This window comes from Chrysochloris asiatica, unplaced genomic scaffold (assembly GCF_000296735.1).
Source record: "Chrysochloris asiatica unplaced genomic scaffold, ChrAsi1.0 scaffold00103, whole genome shotgun sequence".
In the NCBI taxonomy this organism is placed as follows: Eukaryota; Metazoa; Chordata; class Mammalia; order Afrosoricida; family Chrysochloridae; genus Chrysochloris; species Chrysochloris asiatica.
The window spans coordinates 653,823-678,297 of NW_006408621.1; the positions used below are offsets into that span (position 1 = coordinate 653,823).

At 40.0% G+C, this 24,475-nt stretch overlaps 1 protein-coding gene across 3 annotated transcripts in view; it reads left to right on the forward strand.

Moving 5' to 3' along the window:
* EPB41L3 (erythrocyte membrane protein band 4.1-like 3) overlaps positions 1–24,475 on the forward strand; it is a 129,587-nt gene that overhangs the window by 76,567 nt on the left and 28,545 nt on the right. For 2 of the 3 annotated variants that reach the window (XM_006867252.1, XM_006867253.1), the window contains exons 8-11: positions 7,575–7,727; positions 9,447–9,544; positions 10,759–10,934; positions 14,564–14,784. In XM_006867252.1, coding sequence (XP_006867314.1) covers positions 7,575–7,727; positions 9,447–9,544; positions 10,759–10,934; positions 14,564–14,784 — 648 coding nt within the window. Of the gene's footprint in view, positions 1–7,574; positions 7,728–9,446; positions 9,545–10,758; positions 10,935–14,563; positions 14,785–18,899; positions 19,449–24,475 lie in introns of all 3 variants that reach the window. The other variant, XM_006867254.1, reaches the window with a different exon arrangement.

Genomic DNA, 24,475 nt, shown 5'->3' on the forward strand with positions numbered 1-24,475 from the left:
GTGTATTTCTTTTGTTTTCTTTGTTTTTATTGTGAATTGAGTGATAGTTTACATGGGAGAACATCAGCTTCACATTCATCCTATCGTATTTCGTTCCATTACAATGACTAAATCCCCTCCATGCATCATCATTCAATAGCATTTGCTTCCAATCCCTCTGTTTTGTTTTGTTTGGGTTTTTTTTTTTGGATGTACACTCAAGCACTCAGGAATATACAACCAAAGGGTACACTCCACAAGCCTGACCCCCGGCCATCAGAGCACACAGCCCCTCTCCCTTCCTGAGTCCAAAGTCCCCAGCCACTCCATCTCTCCATGTCCCTATCTCTGCCTCTATCTCTGGTATCACTGCTTCTCTCAATAGGGTCCCACACTCCGCTTTTCTCCCTTGATGGTCCCAGGGTCCTCCACTCCTGAACTGCAAAATCAACCACTCCCCTCCTTTTGTTACAAAACATCTACCTTTACATTTGCAACACTCACAGTCAGTCCTGATAGTAATTATTCACTGTTGTACCATAAAAATTTTACCCTATCTCCTTTCACCAGCCCTGTCCAGACAGGTTGGAAACCACTCAGTGGAGATTCTACCTTCCCCTGCACCCTCTGAAACTAGGCTCCCTCTTGAAAGCTTGTAAGCCAGTCACTTCATGCCTTTGTAGCCCTCTATCTTGGGTAGCCAATGTCTTAAGTTGCCCATCCCTATCAACCCTGTATACTAATGGGGTAGGAGTGATCCTCGCTGTAAAGATTCATTCTCTCTTTTGAGCTACTACATCCATAAGTGTAGGTCAAGTTCATCAAATGGTAGTGGATTACTCCTTTTTTTTTCCCTCGTCTTCCTCTAGTTGAAGCCAGGTCACATGGGTATTATCTGCAAGTGTGGGTGTTCTTGTGCATCTCCCCTCACTTCATATCAGCTGGAGGCGCTTCACTCTCCGCTCTAGTCCTCTGTGGCCATGTCCCTGTCCCTGAGCCTAGGAGTCCCAGGTCTGGCCATACTGCTGGCCGGCCAGCCAGGTCTCAATCCAGGTTGACAGGAGTCTATTGAACGTGGTTGGACTCAGCTCACAACTTCATTGCTGTCGTTCCCCCCCCCCCTTTACACACACACACACACACACACTTTGCTATATGGGTAGACCAACACGGTCACCAGCCAGACCACATGCCTACTCAGGTACACCCCTTGAGTCTCAGTTTTGGAAGGGGGTTTGCCCTGAGGGGACCCAACTGCTTACCTTGATGGCTTCCCAGCGAACAACTTGTTCTTGTAGTAGTCAGTCGGACTGCCATTACTGTTTTTTATTTTTCCTGCTGATCTTTCTTTCTAGAAGTATCTTCTGTTCTTCTAGCAGCTCCAGGCTGGTCTGCTTATCCTTTCAAGTGGAAATTTCCCACCTCAGAAGATTCTGGATGGGGATCAGGATTCCACCTATGGCCTTATGCAATGCAAAGGCTCCACAGGAAGCCTCCTTCACTGGGCAAGTTCTAGCCCCACTTTAGGTATTCCAATCAGTTATAGGCTGAAGACGGACTTACAAGCTTTCTGTGATGGTGTTTCTGGATATTCCTTGCTCTCCCCGTCAAGTGTCTATTTTACAATAGTAGGCAAGGGAAACAGATTCAAAAGACAGCCAAGCATCTTAACATTATTTCCCTTCTTTTACACATTCAAACCATGCCTCAATCCCTGTATCCCGAGCCCTGTTGTTCCAAGGTTTAGGCATACATTATTGTTTACCTCTGTCTCACTTAGCCCATACAAACCTAACTGACCTCCCATCTGCCTTATTCTTTGATTCCCCTCCCCTTCTGTGTATTTGTTTTAACCCCCCACTTTCTATTTAGTTTTTTGTTTGTTTTTTATAAAATTTTTATTGTGAATTGAGTGAAAGTTTACAGGGCAGGTCATCAGTTTTTTTACATTCAAAAAATTTTATACTTTGTTTCATTACAATGATTCTAATCCCCTCCATGTAACAGTATTTTTTTCTATTCATTTTTAGCTCTTTTTTTTAAACACTCAGGCATATATAATAATTTACACCACCAAAGGGCACATTCTGAAAGTCTGTCTCCTGGCCGCCAGATCTCAGTCCCTCACTTCCCATGAATCTAGAGTCCTCAGCTGATCCCTCTCTCCATGTCCCCATCTCTGCCTCCATCTTTGGTGTCGCTCCTTCTCTGGATAAGGTCTCTCATTCCGCTTGTGCTCTTCTCCCTTGATGATCCTAGGGTCCTCTTTCTGGACTGTAAGATTAACTACTCCCCCGTTTTTATTACAAAACTCCTGCCTTTATAATTATGGCAGTCACAATTAATCATGATAGCAATTACTCATTATTGAATCATAAGAATCTTATCCCCATCTCTTTTTGCCAGACCCATCTAGACAAGATGAAAAGTATTCAGTGGGGACTCTATCTTCCCCCACACACTCTTAAACTAAACTCCCCCTTGAAAGCTTGTAAGCCAGTCACTTCGTGCCTTTAACGCCCCCTCGTTTTAGGTAGCCATTTAGTTGCCCACTTTCTATTTAGTTTTACGTAATTTAACTTTTTGTTGTTGAGCTAAGCTGGTGATTTTATTCTAATAAATGTAATATTAGGAATTCAGATCTGTGTTTTCCTTTTCAGCCCAGCCTTCTGATTCATACTGAGGGGTTTGCCCTACGTGGCTCACACTCAAATTGATTAGGGTCTCATCCCACTGGAAGCCTGTAGTAGACTAAGCTACAACAGATTTTCTGTTGACCTCATCCCACCTTCCCTGTCACAAGAGCGTCTCCCACTCCATGGGGACATGCCTCTGCTCCACCCAGACCTTCCCATCTTTTCCCTGACTGTCCTACTCCTTGCTGTATGTCTGTATACCTGGCATCCAAGATCTGAATGATCCCTCCATTACATACCAGGCAGTATTGATGTTCCTGTTGTGGGCATCCTGTAGACATTAAGTAAATTCTTGTTGAATATAAACCCACTAGCCGCTCCTTGGAAACTCTATATGGGTCACTATGAGTCAGAACCAACTTGACAACACTTATCAACAACAACGACAAGGTTGATGTACTCTGAAAACCAACTAGAACTTAGAAATACGATTTTTTTTTTAAGTTAATCTTACCACCTAGGCTAAGGATTTCATAGGTGTTTGGGTAGCACGTTGAATATCTGTCTGGGCACAGAGTCTTAAAAAGTATAAAGTAGAAATGAGACTATAATGTACTAAGGTAGTGAGCATCTAAACTGAGCAGCTTTTATTCCATGTCTGACTTTTTCTAGAATCTTAGTCTACTTTTCACTGGTAGAGAATGAGCCTGTGGGCTACTAGTGTATTTAAACAGTAGTAGAGGTATAGCCAAGCTTTGATGAAAGTTTGTACCATCAAAGAGCAGGCAGTGTGTTAGGATATTAGGGAAAGAGTCTGGTGTTTGAGCAATGCTGAAAAGGTCATTTTGTTGTTAAGTGCTGTCAAGTTGGTTCCGATTCATAGCGACCTTGTATAGGGTTTCCAAGGAACAGTTGGTGGGTTTAAGCTGCTGACCTTGTCATTTGGTGTCCAGTGCTTATCCTGAAGCACCACATTGTTGTTAAGTGCCATCAAGTCGGTCCTGACCCATAGTGACCCCGAACAGGGTTTCCGAGGCTGTAAATCTTTACGGGAGCAAGAAAGCCTCATCTTTCTCCCGTGGAGCAGCTGGTAGTTTCGAACTGCTGACTTAAAGGTTCGCAGCCCGATTCGTAACCACTACGCTACTAGAGCAGCACCACATTAGGAGTCCAGAAAAGATGACTAGTGTGTATAGAGACAGGAACCATTGCTTCTGATTTGGACCGACAAGATATGTGAGTATATATAAGATAGCTCCTATAGGGAATGTTATCTGTTACTTCCAGTAGATCTCATGGTCTACCGAACAAAAGAAAGTGCAGTGGAAGCAAATGCTTTAGACAGTCAGGTGTAGTGCTCAGAAATGAAGACAGTTTTAGCTGGCTGTGTTCAAGCAAGCATCTTTTAACCTGAAGACCAATTGGAGGGAAATCTTTGTAGCTGCAAGAAGTGGGACTGCTCTCGGGTTGGCATTTTGGGAGCAAAAGAATCCACAGTAAGCTTGGACAAGAACTGTCAAATGGATACAGGTTTGATTGGTGAAGTCTGTAGATCATTTTGCACATCATACTGGGTGAGCACTTCCAACACTTGACTGCTGACAAAGTCTTTGCAGCTGGCCGGGTTTCATACCACAGACATGCTGGTGTGTTATACACCAAGCCATTGGGCATTTGTGTGTAATTACAACAGCAGGAGACACTCTGTTGACTTGCAAAGCCAACTCATTATTATACTTTTCATTCATTATTGTGCTTATATGACACTTTAAAAACAAATATGTTTTATGTTTCATGCCCAGGTGTAAGATAGAGTGGCGATTTCAAAATAAAGATACGGCTACACACTTAAGGTTTTGTTTCCCACTCACAACAGTTTTTCCTTAGGTGGGTGACTGGCTCAAAGAAAAAGGAAATGTTGGTATCCTGAACATTTGAGTCAATCTGAAGTGATTTTTGTATTCTTTCATATACACTGATTCACTTACTACCCAGAAAAAGCTAAATAAATGTAGGATTAGGCTATACACTAAGGGGAAGCACAACTTAGGGTGTATTAGTATTCTTATCAGTAAAAGTAAATAGTTTAACGTTGCTACAACTACTGGACTAAAATATATGGCCACTTTTTCATCTAATATGATTTGAAATTATGGCAATTTAAAAACAAGAGATGAAAGAAGCGAAAATGCAGCCTGTTAAAAGATTGCATCTGAATATTAGTAACAAATGATTTGGTTATAGACGCCATTTTCTCATGGCAGGATTACTCCTTCATTTTCAGAAGGAAATTTGCTGAATTGAATTAGAACTAATTTCTGCCTATAAGTGAGATACTTCTCTTCCGTTGATGGCATGAAAGACCCATTTAGGAATTCTGAATTGTGATATCAGACTCTATATAAAGAATAAATAAACAGCACTTTAGATGAGATTTCCCATTTTGAAGAATAAATGCTTTGTTTTTCTCAGGATTGTTTGTCTCCTCTTATTTAATATCAGTGTTCATAGGCTTTGCTCAGTCACTTATTTCAAATAAGATTCTTAGGAATCTTACATGAATTTGGATATAAACTCATACTAGATACCCATGGGCTGACGGATCGTGAAGGATGACAAAGTTTGTAAAGTAATTCTAAGTTCAGTAAACTGAATACTTGTGTCTTCAGTGATGGCAAACTAGACTATCCAGGTTTTCTGCGGTTGTCCCTGCAAAAGAGAGTGTGAAATGCACTTACTGTATTCAGTACATATGTCCCCAAGGAAGACTGCTGACATAGCTTCTAATACAAAAGATTTGTGTGAAAACTAACCTGTCACTATGGGCTGAGGCAACAAATTTGATGTCCAAAGTATTTTTGTTGTGCGGTGAGTGAAATCAAGACTTGCATCCAATTTAAAACCCTACTTAACCCTGACATTTTCTTTCTTCATTTGCTGTTAGTTTGCTTCAAAAACATATGGCTTGATAAGTATTTTGAAGTACTGTCCAGTCAGCCAACCCATAGCAAACCTGTATAGCATTTCCAAGGAGCGGCTGGTGAGATTGAACCTCCAGCCTTGCAGTTGAAACCTATCTGCAGTCCAGTGCATTAACACACGGCGTTACACCAGGCCTCCCTAGTCAGTGGCAGGCCCTGTGTTAACAGTGGGATCCCAAGGATTGGGCGGCGCCTGCTCTCAGTGCACGTAGGGACTTGAGGAGTTTATTTCAGCGCTATGTGCTAAGGGTGTGCTCGAGCTAACAGAATTAGGTGGAGACAGAAAGGAGTCTTGGTACATTTACACAGAGGTCTTCCTCGTCCTCGTGAAGAGGTACTGCTTTCTTCTGGTTCGAAGAAACTAATGGGCTACTTTAGAAAGATAATAAAGGAAAGGGGCATTGAATGTTCTTTCCCTCTGCAAGTCAAACACATATTCCTACATTTCTCAAAAAGAAAATAAAAAAGTAGTTACTCCCTATGTTTGTGTGCATCATGGGTGGTAACGTGTGCAGATGGTGTGGGCTGTGAAGGACCTAGTAATTCTGGCACTTGTAAGTATCCGGTTAAAGTGCTCCAAATTACGCTTTCAAATTAAAGCCCTTGATAAATAGTAAGCAGATTCTGGTCTTTGAACTAAAGTGTTCTGCACGTTCTCTTCAAATTTCAATGAAGTTGTAATGTCCTGCTGTAAATTATGTCCTCCCTTCTAGAGTAATTTGAAGAGTCTTGGTGACATAGTGGGTTATGTGTTGAGCTGCTGACTTCAGGATCAGCAGTTGAAATCCACCAGTTGCTCCCCTGGGGACGGAGGGGGCTTTCTGCTCCCTTAATGTATTTACAGCCTTGATAACCCTACATAGGGTTGTTATAGTGCAGAATCAACTCCATGACAGTGGATTTGTTTTGTTTTGTTTTTTAAAGAGTAATTTGGCATTTGATGGAGTAATACTTTTCCAAGATATTGTGAACCAATTATATTCTATTTGTAAGCTTACTTTTATGCAAAATGAATAAGTTTAATCTATTTCTGATGAGAAATGTTCATCTTGTGGCTATACTGATGGACTTTATGAATTAAATTCCCACAGTATGGATGACTCCGAGTCTCCTGTTCAGGGTCTCCCACCCATTTTCCCTTGTGCTGGATTTCCAGGAAAGCAGGACAGTTTTGCCCATGAGTGTGGAAGAGACCTGTGCGTAGCCTCCTACGTGTGATCATCCCTTCCTTTCCTTGTTTCTAACAGTCCAAGAAATAAATCCTTCCATCACCTGCTTTCTGTGATTCCTTTTGCCCACTGAAGGCCACCATCAATAGTAATTTACCCTGATTACAGCAGAATAAATATTTAGGAGGGATAGACTGCTGGTGATCTCTCTCCTGAACTCTCTGTGACCTCCATGATGACCTCTGCAAATACTCATCCCTAAGAAATTACATAAAGATGAGATGTTTAAGTAGTGGGCACAATATATTTAATTCCTTATAATACACAGATTTTGTGCTGATAAGGAAAGTGTATCAAAAGAAAGTTGAAGCTCTTTTTAAAGAAATAAAACCATGTGCTCACGGGAAACATGTAGTTCATTCTTACCAGTAGTCGTGTTGGTTAGTGCTGCCCTTGACCACGGATGGGGCACATAAAGGGGGAAAGGGGGAGACTTTTTGTTCATGGGGCATTGCATTTTTGTTACCAGTGTGGGATCATTTAGAATGGGTTATCAAGAATTCTTACACAACATTGAAGACTCTAATAAACATCAATGAGTTACGCATGTAGAAGTTTTTGAATTGGCTTATGTTTGATGTGTACGTTTTCACCACAAATTTTTATTCAAATTTCTGTTGCTTTTGAGGTTGTCTTAGTTTGCAACTTGAGTTTATAGATTGGTAAAATTTTGCATTTATTTTCTTATTGTTTGTGATTGCATTAAATGTCTATTTTCTGATATGTTGCTTCTCGCTGCTATTTTACAGGATTCAGAAGGAGTAGAAATTATGTTAGGAGTTTGTGCGAGTGGTCTGTTAATATATCGTGATCGACTTCGAATAAACAGATTTGCCTGGCCAAAGGTTCTAAAAATTTCGTACAAACGGAACAACTTTTACATAAAGATCAGGCCAGGGGAGGTAAGCAGGCATGCATTTGCATGTACTTGGTGGGAGGGGGCAGGGGCAGGAAGGGGGTTCCTGGCTGCAAACAGAAATTTAAATTACTTGCTCATGAATTTTGAGTTTTGTGGGACATGGTAAGTTATTTTTTTTTAATTCTTGACAGAATTTATTATAGATTTGTCCAATAAACAGTCATACATAAAACATTCTATCCTTTTTTATTATTTTGTTCCAGTTTTTTCCCAATGCACACATTAATTGAAAGGGATTTTTTTTTTTTTACATATTTTAACATAAATTCAGGATTCATGAATAATTTCATGTATATTTCAGGATATGGTGTCAATGAAACCCTCAGTTGTTTAACCTCTTTGTAAATAAAATCTAGAATTCTTCCTGTCAGGCTACAAAAACAAACCTAGTTAACGTCCTAAAGTGAGGAGGTTGGCGATAATGTACAAGAAAGATGAGAACACTGAGTGCCAATTCTAATTCTGTAAATCTTCCATAGCCCAGTGTATTCCTGTCTCGTTTGTTGTTGTTGTTTTAATCTGAGAAGCTAATGGAAGTCAAAATTGTTAGCTAATTCTTACTCCTTAGGCAACAGCATCCAAGATCATCTTATATTTATATCTTCATTGGTGGGTTGTGCATAAGAAGTGGTAAATATCTGTTGTTATCTTGCATAAGTACCTCCAGAGTCTAGTCTGTGTGGTTAATGTAATGGAGGCAGTCCAAGTGGGAAGATTCTGGCTTATTTGTCTCTGAACATTTTCTGGTACAGTATAGTTTTATCACCTGTCTTCAGAATCTACATCTCCACTAGAGAATAAGAACAAGAATAAAATTCAATAAAAGCCAGAATTTCAAGTCAGCAACCATGTTTCGTGTCGATATAAAATCATACTTGCATCTGAATATTTGGAAGTGTTTTGTAAGCATTTCATGTAAATACCTGAAATTTCAATGTTGTGGAATTATTTTTTAAATATTTTACTTCAGATCCATAAGTACTTTCTATTCATTTGAATCCATTAACATTTATTGAATAAGCACCTGTTTAGTGTCAGGTACTATGTAGGGCATTGAGTGGAACTAGAATGGTAACTCTGACTTTGTTGCTGTCTTCATGTGGCTTTTTGTTGTGCAGAGAAACAGGCTTCCACACTTTGAATTATAACGCCAAATGCGATACAACCCTATTCCATGGATATAGAACAAGCATAGTGTTAGATGTACCTTGGTTCTTTGTCACATAACTTACTTTTGCTCTTACTGATTGTATTATTCTGGTGGTTCTGTGTTCTTTTGAAGAGCCTTGACTGTTTAAGATGATTGCCCTCTGGTGGCCTGATGCATACTGTTATCAGAAAATAAAAAGTAACTGAGCATCTGCAATAATAATAATAAAATACAAGGAAATCAAGTAAATACTTCACCTTGAAAATCAAAATGGCTGATAGAATAGCTTCGGAAATTTACACGCAGAATCATATGGAAATGTGTTCTTATAATCGCTAATCTTCCCCTAATAGAGAAGAATGAGAACATTGAACATATTGGAGCGTACAAGTGAATTCAACTATTTAAAGAATGAATTTTGTTGTGTAGAGATTGATTTAGTGAGCAGAGTGAAAATTAGGGTGTGGTATTGATTTTGCAGATTATTTACAAAGCTTCCAGTCGTTCATAACTCCAAACTCTGACTCCACTCTGTAATGTTTTTAAATATAGTTTGAGCAGTTTGAAAGCACGATTGGGTTTAAGCTGCCAAACCATCGAGCTGCCAAGCGTTTATGGAAAGTATGTGTTGAACACCATACGTTTTTCAGGTAAGTAGAGATGATGTTGTTTTGTTTTCTAATGAAGAATTAGAATGGTTGGAATCACTTATATTGCAAAAATAGATGCAAAGAAGAATGTAAAAGGATGTCTTCTCTGTTTCTTCGAGTTGGTTGTCACCAAATTTCTTGAAAAGAATCGTAGAATGATTTCTAAATTTGAAGAATTTTCCTTCATTTGTTTTACACTTACCTGCTTCATCTCTCCCCCTCCCCTTTTTTTTTTATTTTATTATCTCTGGTGTCTTCTCATTATTTATTTAAAATGTCTACTTCAAATATCCAACCCATTCCTTACCACTTCAGTAATTTCTCAATTCCCTAGATTCCTTCATTCACATGTTGTTGTTAGTGCCATCCAGTCAGTTCCAACCCATAGCAACCCTGTAGAGAGTTTCTGAGGAGTGACTGGTGGGTTTGCAGTTAGCAGTCCATTGCTAATCCTGTAGCCCCACACCAAGACTGTATACCCAAAAATAACCAAGTAGCACTGTTCACTGGCATCACCTCTCTGGGGATAATAGAATCATAGACTCTCCAGTTGTGCGGGATGTTAAAGTCCTTCCTTCTCACACAAGTCCTATTTTGCTTTTACACCCTTTACAACATCCCTAGCTGATACATGCTGTGTGAATTGGGGTTTTTAAAAATATATTTAAAGTCAGATCTGTAATTTTTTTGTTAAATCTTTAGCACACAAAACACTTTGGTGGTGGTGGCAGCTGTGTGCTGTGGAGTCGGTTCCGACTCACAGCGAACCTTGTACGGGGGTTTCCGAGGCTGTAAATCTTTATGGGAGCAAGAACGCCTCATCTTTCTCTGGCAGAACAGCTGGTAGTTTCGAACTGTTGACCTTGCGGTTTGCAGCCCGATTCGTAACCAGTACGCTACAACAAAACAAAACAAAAAATGTGCTATCAAGTCTATTCCAACTCATGGTGACCCCATGTGTTACAGAGCAAAACTGAGCTCCACAGGGTTTTCTTGAATGTAATCTTTGTGGAAGTAAATTGTCAGGCCTTTTTCCTGCGACACCACTGGATGAGTTAGAACCACTAGCCTTTTGGTTAATAGTATAAGAATTCAGTTTGTACCACCCAGGAACTCATCCCATGATAAAGTAAAAAATTTAAGTAGCATTACTAATCTTTAGCCTAATACGAATTCTTGTTTTTTTATTTTTCATATTTTTCCAATATCTCTAGACTGTTGTTACCAGAAGCACCTCCAAAGAAATTCCTCACCTTGGGTTCCAAGTTCCGTTACAGTGGCAGAACACAAGCTCAAACTAGAAGAGCCAGTGCATTGATAGATCGCCCAGCCCCTTACTTTGAGCGTTCATCCAGCAAACGGTACACCATGTCTCGCAGCTTGGATGGAGGTAAGCTCCACCTGCTGGCCCTGGATAATCACTCCCGGTATTCTGGAATTACGGAACCACCATTATATGGCGCATTCAATAACTGTATGAAACCATCACTGTTGTTGTTGTTGTTGTTAAGTGCCATCGAGTCGGTCCGACCCATAGCTAGCTTCCCATAATTGTAGGTCTTTTTTTGGATATTGTGATTTAAAATGCAGTAGCTGATTTGTGATTTTTAAGCCTCTCCCCTCTACCCAAAAATGAGCTTTTCTCAGTCTGATTACTGTTATTGTGGGATTTACATAAAAATACATGAAGAATGGTATTAAGGAACTGAAGAGGACATCTTTCATTGACCAGCACTCTGAATTTGAATGAGGATGCTCTCGTTCCAAAGAAAGTAGTCACATATTCTACCTATATGCAGCTTAGTTCTCTTGCTGGCAAATCCTAAATGATTAGCAGGTTTGTTTCAGACTATGTATCAGAAAGATAGCTATACATTTATGTTTCTAAAAAAAAAAATTTTGACTAAAATGTGGCCATTATCAGTTAAATAGGTAGTGGAAAGGATGATTCTCAAATCACAGCAAAGAATTCTAAATTAAATTATCCTAGTTATCGTTTGGATCCTGGTGTGACGCTGTAGGGTCAACGCGGACTGCAAACCACAAGGTTGGCAGTTCAACCCCATCAGCTGCTCCTCAGAAACCCTATACTCAGTTGCCATGAGTCAGAACTGACTTGAGGGCACTTAACAGTAACAGTTTTTATTAAACAGTGGGGTCTGGGCATTGTTCTGTAAATACTCTCTCCTGTTTAATGACTAACTACTGAGATTTAAAGAAGAGAGATACCCAGTTATAAGTAGCCTTCTTAGAGAACAAGAATTCCCTAGACAAAACCATGATGTTACTGTCCGTCGTTATATGCAGATACGCTTTCTGGTGTTTAGAGCAATACTGAATTTATGGACTGAATCAAGGCCAGGCCCCTCTGTGCCACTGTTTCTTAACTCAGAACTCATGGAGTTTAGTAGTTTTATAGAACTATCCTGTGCAAATACTAAAAGCTAAAATTTTGTAGCCTTTGTATATAATTTTAATAGTAAGCAAAAAAGTAAATAAAAATAAATGAAAGTTTTAAAGTGCCTTCATCTCAGTTTACCCTTCTCCCTGCACAACCTGAACCCCCCTGATTCAAAGACTTTATTTATTTAATGGAATAATTTATAAACAATTTATTGAAAAAGTCAAAATTGTTATCATTAGGGCTTTATTAAAGATGTTTAACTGTGAGTTGCCCTCAGATTGGCTTTAACTCATGAAAACTCCTACTTTGTCAGAAAGTAGAATGTTAGTTACTCCATAGGGCTTTCAGTGGCTAACTCTTCAGAAGTAGATTGCCAGGTCTTTCTTCTGAGGTGTCTCTGAGTAGACAAGAATTTTCAGTCTTTTACTAAGCAATTTAGAAAATTAACTGCACCACCCAGGGGCCCCATGGATGTTAACAGTGACATGGAATGAACCTTCCCCTCTCCTTATGTAAATAAACTCAGATTCAAGTCAAGGCTTTACTGCCGGTCTCCTCCTATCTATGTGGTGGTGGTGGTGGTGGTGGTGGTGGTAGTAGTGGTGTGTCGTGGAGTCAGTTCTGACTCATAGCAACCCAGCGTAAGGTTTTCAAGGCTGTAAATTTTTACAGGAAGAGAAAGCCTCATCTTTCTCCTGTGGAACGGCTGGTAGTTTCAAACTGCTGACCTTGAGGTTAGCACCATGACTCATAACCACTACGATACCAGAGCTCCTTTCTATCTGTATAATAGCTGCCAATTGTTTCAGTCTGTCCAGGTCTCAGTTTTTGTCATCACTTGTAAAAATGGGAACAAGGCCATTAGTGTATGCAAAAGCACCCTTGGCATTGGTTTAACAATAATTATATTGATAATTACTCTTAAAGGTTTTTTTTTTGGACTGACCCAGAAAGTGCATTGCTATTGCATGTCTTCTAAGTGTTTCCTGTTTTCAGAATGCTAAACTTAGAGCCAGCCTTTTGAAATAAAATGTTTATTAGCACCATTTATGATTGAATTAAAATATTTATATAGAGACTATTCTTTCTGCTTTACCCCATTTAATTTTCTGTGCTGTAAAGAATCCCAGTTCACCTTTTTTATCTCTATTCTATAAGTATAAATGTTCAAGGATCTTTTGTAAAACCATACCTTTTCTTTTCCTGAGCCCCATCTACTTTATTCTATGATGTTTTCACAAGAGAATACATTTGCTATGACTGTTGTTTTCCTAACAACTTTTTGTGTGTGAGTGACTGCTGAGAAGACAGAAGACAATTGTGAAAGAAATGTACTAATTTCATGCTGTCTCTTCCTCCCTGCCCAAAAGTGATGTTAGTATGTGGTGTCTCTCACTTTTTGGGGTCCTGCCACTTCTCATATGTGTTCTGCTGCTGCTGAGCTGGGCGCTGGGGCTGCTGGGTGGAACAGAAACTGCCTTTTGCAAGTTTGCTTCTTAACTTAAAAACACCTAACTGCTCTCTACTAGGGAACCGACTAATGAACTTCTTCTCATCAGTAGGAGAAGACATAAAAGACAGAATTATTCCATCTAAGCAGGCTGTACTTAGTGAAATGACTTACCTGTTTTTTGAAAGTTTGGAATACTTACTAATATTTATGTTTGAAGGTTTCTAAAATATGAATGATGATTCTAGTTTTGCCTATAATTAACTACTACTGTGGATTTGAAAAGCAGCATTTATATGTTTTAATAAATCTTATGATATTTAAAACCTAAAATAATGAGTACCAAATTTTAAAAGTTAACTGCACTGAGCATCTGTTTCACTAAGACATTTTGGCTGTGATGAAAGACTATCATATCTCTTCTGTTTGCATGGTTTGCTTTTGCATGGATTTCAGTTAGCAGCTTTGGTCTTGTTGTTTTCCCATATTAGACATGCTTATATGTATGTCATGGGGTACTATTTACAACAGAGTAGAAGTTAAAACATTTCTGGACTTCAGTGAACAACAGAGTTGCTGTCTGAAGTTTTGATTCTCTGCCAAGATCATTGTTTTTTCATTATTAGTCATGGGGCTTCTGTATTATATATCAGTAATACAATATATTAATAAACAGCAATGGCAGAACCTATTCAGTTCTCATTAGTGAATGGTTTTCCAAAGTTTTACTCAAAGATGACTGTACTATAACAGTTGTCTACTGCAGATACCACAGTTGGTTGTGGAATTTGTTACTAGGTATCAGGTGCCTGTCCCCAGCCCATTATTCTCTGGTATGCCAGGCATCATGTGAGCCTTCAAAACCGTCCACTCACACCCATCCTCTGATAGGTCCCCAACAGTGAGCCTGAAAATGATGGGAATTGTAGTGGCTTTGATAGATAAGCATTTAAATAATTTTATAGTATTGTTATAGGTGATGCAGAAAACTGAGCCTATGCTGGTGCTTAGCTGGTGCTTAGTACATGCAGGGCTGAGTTCCAAAAGTTTCTAAGACAAGCTTGGCATTTTTGTGTTTTTTTCAATAATAGGTTGATTGGTGGTATTCATCTGTCTTTGGAATTAACTATTTCAGATTTATCTCTTCAATTGTATTTGCCTTTAGCATCAGTGAATGAAAACCATGAAATATACATGAAGGATTCTATGTCTGCTGCAGAGGTTGGTACTGGCCAGTACGCCGCAACAAAGGGCATCTCTCAAACCAACTTGATCACGACCGTGACGCCTGAGAAGAAGGCCCAGGAGGAGCAGGACGAGGAAGAAGACCATCGGAAAAAGGCTGAGGAAGCCACTCCTGCCGCGGCAGTGCGGCATGAGGGAAAGGTACATCTCCCAGCTGCCTGCTCCAGCTTGCACAGACTTTTAAAAGTACTAAATGATTCCGAGGCTGTAAACCAGAAATACGTTAGGACGTGTTAATTCATAGTTCAATTCAGCCTTGTTGTTGTTATGTGCCGTGGAGTTGGTTCCGACTCATAGTGACCCAGTACAGGGTTTCCAAGGCTGTAAATCTTTACAGGAGCAGAAAGCCTCGTCTTTCTCCTGCGGAACAGCTGGTAATTTCGAACTGCCGACCTTGTGGTTCGCAGCCCGATTCGTAACCACTACGCTACCAGTGCTCATAAGCATAGGACTGGAAAAATAGAGCTTAGCTGTCTGTGCAAGATCTCTGGGAAATTAGTTTCCTTAATTCTTGAAATGTAGAATAAAACAAAATGCAATGCGCTAGTTCAGCCTTTGTCACATTCATATTGTCAGTTTTTTGATGATTATTCTTGTTTCAACATTTTTCTTCTGAAAGTTTCTTTTCTTTTTTGCAATTTTTTATTTTAACAACTGGTGTGCTTTGTGAGACTTTCAACAGCTGTCCTGTGTGTATATCTTATAGATACTGTTATTGCTGATTACGTTTTCATTTCGGCTCATATTTCAGAGCTTCCACTAAAGCTGCTTTGTTTCTGGCCCCATTCTCCTACCCAAATACTGTATATTGTTCTAGATATACAGTCATCCCATTGCCATTCTCTGACTGCCTTGAGTGACTGACTGTACCTTTTATTTAGACTGTTTCCTTTCTTAGTCTCATTATCTAATTATCAAAGTGTAATGTACAGTGATGGTAAGGGAGAAAGTAGCAATGGAACACAGAAAGTAAATTGGGGAGCAATTTCTCCAATTTTTTTTTATTAATTATGTTTTATGACTTTATTTCATCCAGACTTAGATGTCTGTAAATATGGTTTATTTCTGGTCGTCTTGATATAGCTAGCACTATGAAATGACTTCTCAGAACAATGATTTAAAAAGCAAATGACACATTGGGAAGTTTATCCTTGATAATCATGGGAAAATGGAGTGGCACTTAATGGACAGAGTACAGAGCAAAGGGAAATACTATAAAATAATTGTATGACTTGAAGGTGATACAGAAATTGGCCTAAATTGGATTCAGAAGTACTCTTTTGCACATGGATTCTTCAAATACAGATTATTCATGAAATGGAGATAAACCACCAGTGAGTCTATAGAAAAATATTCTTTTTTAACAGTGACATCTTAATGAATCGATCAACAAACATTATTTCCATGTTGCAACATCCCAGATGACCCCCAGTCTTAAAAATGATTGCCAGGGCATTTGGATCATTTGGCTGCTAAAATGTGCAATCTTCCTTTTCAATTAAGTCTAGCCAGGGTTTTAATAGGATGTCAAGAGCAGATGGTGTACCGAAAAAAGCAAATGTGTGGCTTTTATACTTAGTTATTAGCAGATTTCTTAATACCCCCCATGCGTACATCTGATTCTCATGGACGTATAAATATGATTATGTGACACATAAAAGTAAATGATCTTTAGTTTGCTGCAAAAAAATAGCTCTAGGCAGTTTCATTTTGTTTTGTTTTAAAATCCCACGCATGTGCTTACATGAAATATAGCAGTGAGTCTCCTCTTGTGCCATTTGTGCCACTGGGAAGTAAGACAAAGAAATGACTACCTGTGTACTCCCGAGTCTCTGAAAGCACTTTGACCAAAATGCCTTCAGTGAGCTATGACCTAATGTTTCAATAGGTGCTTGACCATTTTTATTTCCCACAGTGCAAAGCTGTCCTCTGAGCTCCACTTACGTAAGCAACATGGGAGATTAAACCTTAATTTTACCCTTCTCCATCTTCAAAAAGCCATGTAGAGGATGCTTATTTTTTAACCCAAATGAAAATGTTTTACTGAAGGTAGTTCTTGAAATACTGGTCACTTAAGTTTCCTTAAGAGGAGGGTGTGTTTCTGGTGCGTCATCATCACCGGCTGTGTGTCAGCACTTCGCTGCTGGGAGGAGATGTATGTCTTCATGCTGAAATTAGCCTGTAATTCGTACAGGATTCTTAGATGAATGAGATTTGTGCAGGTTTCTAATTATAATGCAGTGTTTAATGTCAAATGTGACTGTGGGGAAAGTCTCGTAATTAAAAAAAGGGGAAACTTCCAAATTCTAGTATGTCCATGATAATAATTTTGTGTGTATATATTTATAACCTCTGCTACAATAGTCAGGATTAGATAACTGCCACAAAGCAGGCTGGGTAGTTTCCATGCTATTAGGTAACAAGGCACATGCACATACACACAACTTCACAAGAAAGCAATACACGTCTGCTTCTCTTCAAGATTTCTGACCTTCTAGATGTAACTTCTGAGCACTGCCTCCCACCTAGTTTGGAGTTTGCTTGCTTTCCTCCCTCCCTTCCTTCTCAGCTACCCTTACCCTACCTTCAAGGGAAAATGGCTTTGGTCATCATGATTGCTTTACTGGGGTCCAGATACAACAATCACTAGACTGACTTTCGCCACACAAGTCTACACTCATATTTGTGAGAATGCTTGTTTTTACCGTTTTAAGAAGGACTCAAACCAAGGGATTTGTACCTGCTGTTTATCTGCCAAAAGACAATCAGAGGATCTGGGAAATTGTTTTTATATGATGTGGTGGTGTCATTTAGTCAAGTTGGTTCCCACTCATAGCGACCCTGTATAGGATTTCCGAGGCTGTAAATCATTGCCAGAGCAGAAAACTTCATTTTTCTCCTGAGTAGCGGCTGGTGGGTTCAAACCACCGGCCTTGTGGTTTACAGTCTAGTGCTTTTCCTACAGAGCCACCATATTCCCCTTATCATGTGTAGACCACAAATAATTTTAAGTTGTAGTTGTTAGGTACCATCAAGTCGGTACTGACTCATAACGGCTATATGCACAATAGAACAAAACACTGACCAGTCCTAGGCCAACCTCACTACTGTTGCCACGCTTGAGCCCATGGATGCAGCCACTTTGCCAATCCATCTCTCCGGGGGTCTTGCTCTTTTTCTCTGACCCTCCACCCTACCAAATATGATATCCTTTTCCAGTGACTGGTTCCTACTGACAATATGTCTGAAGTATGAGAGACGAAGTTTGGCCATCCTGGCCTCCAAGGAGCACTCTGGCTGCACTAATTTTAAGTAAACACTTATAAAACATATTACAAAATAATACATTCTTTTTGCCTAGTTAGCTTGTTGAAGCCACTTCAGTTAAGTTTCATTTACACCATAGATAAAGGTGCTTAAAATAAAATAGACGTCAAAGGAACCTCAGTTATTTATCCAAATTTAACCACACCCACTTCCTTCAGTTGATTCTGGGGGTTCAAAAACACCAAAGCCATGACTATCAAGTCTCTAGGGTTTCTGAGATTGAAAATCTTTATAACAGCAGACACCCTCATCTTTCTCCTTCAGACTGACTGATAGGTTTGAACTGCTGACTTTGCAGTTAGCAGCCCAGTGCCACCAGGGGTTCCCAAAATGCCAAATCATAACTATTTAGCAGTGAGGAGTGGGGCCAGAAACACTTTTGATTTGAAGACCCACCTGATATGGGTACAATTGGTTCACCACGCGAGGGCCTAATTCTACAGATGGGAAAAATAACCAAAATTTGGATTTCTTGATTCTTTTTAATTCAACTGAACTGTATAGCAGCAGATCTTTTAGCAGGAAATCAGCAGAAGGTTTTTGAAAGTCTTGATTTTAAGTTGTTAGGAGAGTTGTTTTTGTTCTTAAAATCCTACAATGTTCTAGAATTGTTGATCTAAAATGAAATTTTTTGATCACATGTAATCTGTAAACTTCAGAATTGTCCTCGAATGTGTTCTGTTCTGATTTTTTTAAATCAAGAATAGCTATTTGATGGATGATCTATCTAACGGGAGAATTGTGGCCATTTGTAGCAACTTTGGCATGTAGGTTGAATACTTAAAAATCAGTGAGCAGCAACCCTTGTGCTAAAATTCTTGTTTTTACAATTTTATATTGATACCCGTAAGAAAATTAACTAATTGCAGTTTTCTTTTTGTCCTTTTGCACCTCTGTTTGCTGCTCTGTCTCTGTCTCTCTCACATCAGTCACCCGGGCTCAACACTGACTCATGTCCCCATCCACCACCATCAGCATGTAGCATCCCTGCATCTCCTACAAAACTCCGCAGGAGATGCAAGGAGAAGGACCGCGAGCCCTGTAAAGACCCCGTGCAGATGCGCGGTGAGCCTGCCCTGGACACTGATGGCAAAGGGAAGCCTTTCCTGGGGAATCCAGACGTGGCTTGTCGCTACAAACAGCCGGCCGGCCAGGGGACAACCCTGTTTTCCTTCTCCTTGCAGCTCCCTGAGTCCTTTCCTTCTCTTCTAGATGATGATGGGTACCTCTCTTTCCCCAACCTCTCTGAATCCAACCTCCTCCCGCAGAGCTTGCAGCATTACCTCCCGATCCGCTCTCCCTCCCTTGTGCCCTGCTTCCTCTTCATCTTTTTCTTTCTGCTCTCCGCCTCCTTCTCAGTACCGTATGCTCTCACGCTCTCCTTCCCTCTGGCTATGTGCCTCTGCTACCTGGAGCCCAAGGCGGCCTCCTTGAGTGCCTCACTAGACAATGACCTGAGTGACAGTTCAGAGGAAGAGGTGTGTACCTCGGCATAGAACACACTCCCCTTGTGTTCCGTGCTTCGGTCCCAAACAATGTTAGGTGGTGGCTGCAATAGTGGTCCTACTTTCAGAGCCTCATTTATTGTCTGTGCCAACATGTGGAGAGGTTGTATGGGCGGGGAGGACAACCGGGGCCCAGGGTTAGGCACAACACCTTGTGTATGGAGCAGGTTGCACGTACACTGACTAGGTCTGTAGCCCAAGTGACACACGTGGTTAAGAACTCAGTTGATGCTGATTTTAAATAACTCAGTATGGGAAAAAATCAGAATTAAGTTAAAGAGTTTGGTTACTTTCATGTATATCGTTATAAGTATCAGTAAGACAGTATTATCGTTCAGTGAGCTAAGTTACATAGAAGACAGACTTCTAACTAGATTTTTATCAAGTGTTACCAACTAGTGTTCTGATGTGATTGTGAGTAGGGGGATGCACCCTGGGTAAGTGATAGAGGCTTGGGACGAGGCCATGTTGGAAAAAGATGTCATCATCATCTGCACAGATTTTCCAAACTCTACACCTTGCCTCCCTAGAGCTTCTGAAATACCCACACTGCTCCTGTTGTTGTCCTTGCTGCTCACAGAGGTACATCCAGTCCCATGGGTTCATTGGCTCAGAAAGAAGGTCTAGATCTGTGTAGACCACTGACATGACATTAGTAACCACTGGAGCCACAACAGTCTTAGCAAGAACTGCACACAGTTTCACACAATGGACTTGTTTAAGTGGACACAAGACTTGTTTAAGGCTTCTCCCCATTCTACTCATGGACAGAAATCCATCAGTATTAGCAACGCCAATACATATATTGGATGAAGCAGTTGTTTTCAGGTCCAATATGAGCCTTAAGTCCACATGTTTGAACAGTGTCGTAAGATCAGGGAAGATGACCCCCGATCTGTGGAGGGAAAGCTTACCAGCCACTGGGCTCTGGTCCCTCAGCATTCAACTCGGAAGTCAGTTTGGTGGCTGATAGTGTTTCATCTTCATTGCTTCCCTTTCCCCACTGGAGTATGTAGAGCCCCAGCCATTACCTTCCTACATGCCTCATGTAGGGCCCCGGAAGGAAGAACAGGGTGTCCCTCCTTTCTTGGGGGCAGAAGACAAACCACATACTCCCACCATTCCACTCATGGTTTGTTAAAGTAACAAAGTCAAGAAAACTCTAGAAAAGGAAAGAAAGTCTCTTCAGGGTTATGCTCAGCTAGTAAATCATAATTTGAACTGCACTTGTGAGTATATAGGACTGCTGGGGGGCGGTGTCTATATACTTAGAGGTATTATGACCATTTCTGTGCAGCACAAGGGAAAATAGGAATGGTCCCTAAACAGGTGTTTAGATGCAAGTTTAGGCTTTGAAAGGTGACAGTGCATACAAACCATTTTTAAGGGGCTTGAGTCTCCTATGACTGTTGTTGTTAAATGCCATCGAGTCAGTTCCCACACATCGTGACCCTAGGTAGTAGGGTGTGTTTGAACCACCAGCTTTGTGGTTAGGGACCTAGTGCTTAACCTACAGTGCTACACCAGGACTCCATGACTGTTAGCTAAACCTAATACACAAGGGGGCTTCCAAAAGTTCATGGAAAAAATGGAATTAAAAGATAATGGAATTTTACCATTAATTTTTTGGATCTCCTTCATATATACGTATATATTTTCTATATGTGGACTGTATTTTAAGAGAAAACGACTTTAAATCTAAGTCTTTAATATCACTACTTCTCACACATTATCAATGTAGGCCTAGACTAACTATACTGTAGTCAAGAACACAATATTACTACACATTCTCTGATTTAAAGTAATAGCTGATCTCCAACCTGGAAATTTTTTTTTTTGCCTTCATCAAGCTAACATAAATCCCAAAAGATTGCAGCCTTATGGTTTTCTAAATTCCAAATAACTGTTTGCACTCTTACTTAGCAAACCACACAGATCTTGTGCCTAATCCAGGGTTGTACATCTTGTTGTAATCGGTGCATGAGTATTCATGTTAAACTTGGGCATGTCTGCATTACATTAACAAAACAAATCACAGCGGTTCATTGTTGGAAGTTAGTGGTCCTGCGCTAAAGCACCCCGGGGCATAACTCTCCTTGTTACTCCAAACCTCTGAGACCTCACATGACTTAGCTCTGGCAACAGCAGCCCTCTTAACTCTCCTTCCTAGGTAGAAGGAGCTGGTTACACTCTGTCCATGTGCTTGTGCCACAAAATTCTGTATCCAAATCCAACCATCTGCTCAGTCACCTCTTGACCTCAAGTGTTAAGAGCTCTGCATTCTAGTTCAAGTTGAGACATAGAACTCGTATTTAGTTCATTCTGTTAAAAAATGAAAATTGCCATTTGCTTATATGGCCTATTTTATTCTCTAGGCCTCAAGCACTGTGTCAGCTAAACTGGGTGACTTCCTAGCAGGCATTTCAGCCCAAAATCAGCAGTGACTCTGTAACTCTTGTAAACAGTAGCTTACCAATCTACTTACATTTTTTTCAAGTGTCAGATGAAAGACAGTATAGAAAGACTTAATCATTGCAAACTAAAGTGCAGTTGACCAATCTCTTTTTCTTTTGAGGGGTTGGGGCAGGGTATTCTCAGAATAGTCATTATAAAGGGTAGAATATCAAATCATCTGTCAAATAACATAAGAAAAATTTAGCTCACCATAGCATTGAGTACAATTTCATGGGGATTCCTGAATCGTTTTTTTCATTCATATATGTATATATGTGTATATATATATATATATATATACACACACACATATATACGTAATATTTAAAAACTTAATAATAAAAGAAAATGAATTCCAATCTAGAGGGAAAAAATCATTTGATCAATTGGTTTCCAACATTTTTAGATTACATAAGCACAGGATTATATCATGATAGTTCATGACAAATTACACATTTTTACCTGAATGTAGCCATTTTGTTAAGTGCCATCAAGTTGGTCCTGACCCATAACGACCCTGTATAGGGTTTCCGAGGAGCAGCTGGTGAGCTTAAACTTGCCAGCCTTGCAGTTAAGACAGCTTTGCAGTCTAATGCATTAACCCACAGCACCACACCCGATAGTACATTCAGTAATTTTTTGTTAAGTGCCGTCAAGTTGTTGCCAGTTCAGAGTGACCCTATATAGGGTTTCCAAGGAGTGACTGGTGAGGTTAAAACTGACCTTGCAGTCAAGTGCTTATCCTACAGTGCCACAGCAGGACTCCATTATATAAGTAGCAGTTGCTTTATTCAGTCTTTACTACTTATTAAATATTTATTGCTCAGGCATCATGTTAGTTAACAAACAGACTGACAAGGTGGTGCCAGGTAAGGAATTTGTGTCTAGCTAGCATAGTGGTTACGAATCTGGCTGCTAACCTCAAGGTTGGTAGTTCGAAACTACCAGCATTTCCATTGGAGAAAGATGAGGCTTTCTGCTCCCGTAAAGATTTACAGCCTCGGAAACCCTATGTAGGGTCACTATGAGTCGGAATCAACTCCACAGTACTTAACAACAGCAACAAGACAAAAGTAGTAGTAGCGATTATACAACATGCTAACATCAATATGTTTAAATTATTATAGTCATTTTTGAGCTCTCTGCTTCAGGTATCCTAAAGCACTTTGTTTGAGTGTCCATTACCCCATATGGTGGTGCTGTCAGTTGTCAAGTGCCATAGAGTCTGTTCCAATGCATAGCGATGCTGTGTAAGGTTTCCAGGGAGCAGCTGATGGGTTTGAACAGCCAACTTAAGGTTAGCAATCCAGTACTTAGCTGACAGCACCACACCAGATGCCCATCCCATATGGTTAGAGATGTTATATTACCCATTTTACAGGGAAGGAAATGGGGTCAAAAATATTGAATGTCCCCAGCAAGTCATACCAAGGTTGAATACCAAGGATTTTGAGCTCCTGCTAGTTTGACTTAAGAGCCCCACGCTTAACGACTTCCGTATATTCTATAAAGAGACCTGAAAATTTACTGCTGTGCGTTTCAAAGCCATACAGGAAATAACTTCACATGTTGTTGATAAGTGCCATTGAGCCAGTTTCAGTTCATAGTGACCCTGTATAGAGTTTCTGAGGAGCCACTGGTGAGTTTGACTGCTGACCTTGCAGTCTAGTGCTTTATCCTTCAGCACTACACCAGAACTCCACAGCACTACAAATATGTTCAAGAACTTACTATTCTTGAAAGCCTGAGTAAGATTTTTTTTTTTCTTAGTCGTTCACTACATTTGGACAATAAACACTTTTTTAAAGAGTCTGTAATTCTTTCACTTATGAATTCAAACAGGCCTTTTCCCTAGGCCCTTCATTAGTGAAGCCACACAGGCAAAGTATCATAAGCAGAGATCATCACCCTTGTAAGAAAATTAGTAGCTCTGCTCTCTGCTTCCCCGAAGTTGTTACCTGAAGTGGTTAGGTCATGAAAAATTTATCAGCATAATTTTTTTGTAGAAATTATTTTCCACTTTTGTTTGGCAGCAAGGTTGCTAGAATGGTGTCCTTGAGAGAATATGCCAAGCATGGTTCTAACACCTTGCCTTTTAGGAATAAGTATATAAATTGAAACTGTGGGATGGTGACAAGAAATCCACTAGCCGAAGTTACGTAGATGTAAATTGTCCTTGGCATCCTCGAAAGATCCTTGATCTTTGGAGAGAGAGCATTTTAGAAGGTTGGTTTACAACCTTAGAGAACCCCAGTTTTGATTTACTTTTTCAAAGTAGTGATAATGAGTCTTTGATCCAGGGAACTTTATTAATGATTAGGTTGATATTTATGGAGGAAGAGTGGGCATCACAGTAGGACACTTAGATGTCCTAACGTCAGTGCCCATGGGAGTGTTCTAGAGAAGAGAAAATAACATTCAGTTTTAATCTTTATCCCCCCAGATACAGCTTACAAACCAGTTCTGAAATTGCCACTGTTCTAACGCTTCCCAAAAACCCTAGGCTCCGGTGGTGCTGTGGTTTGTTTTATTTGCTCCCAAGTAGA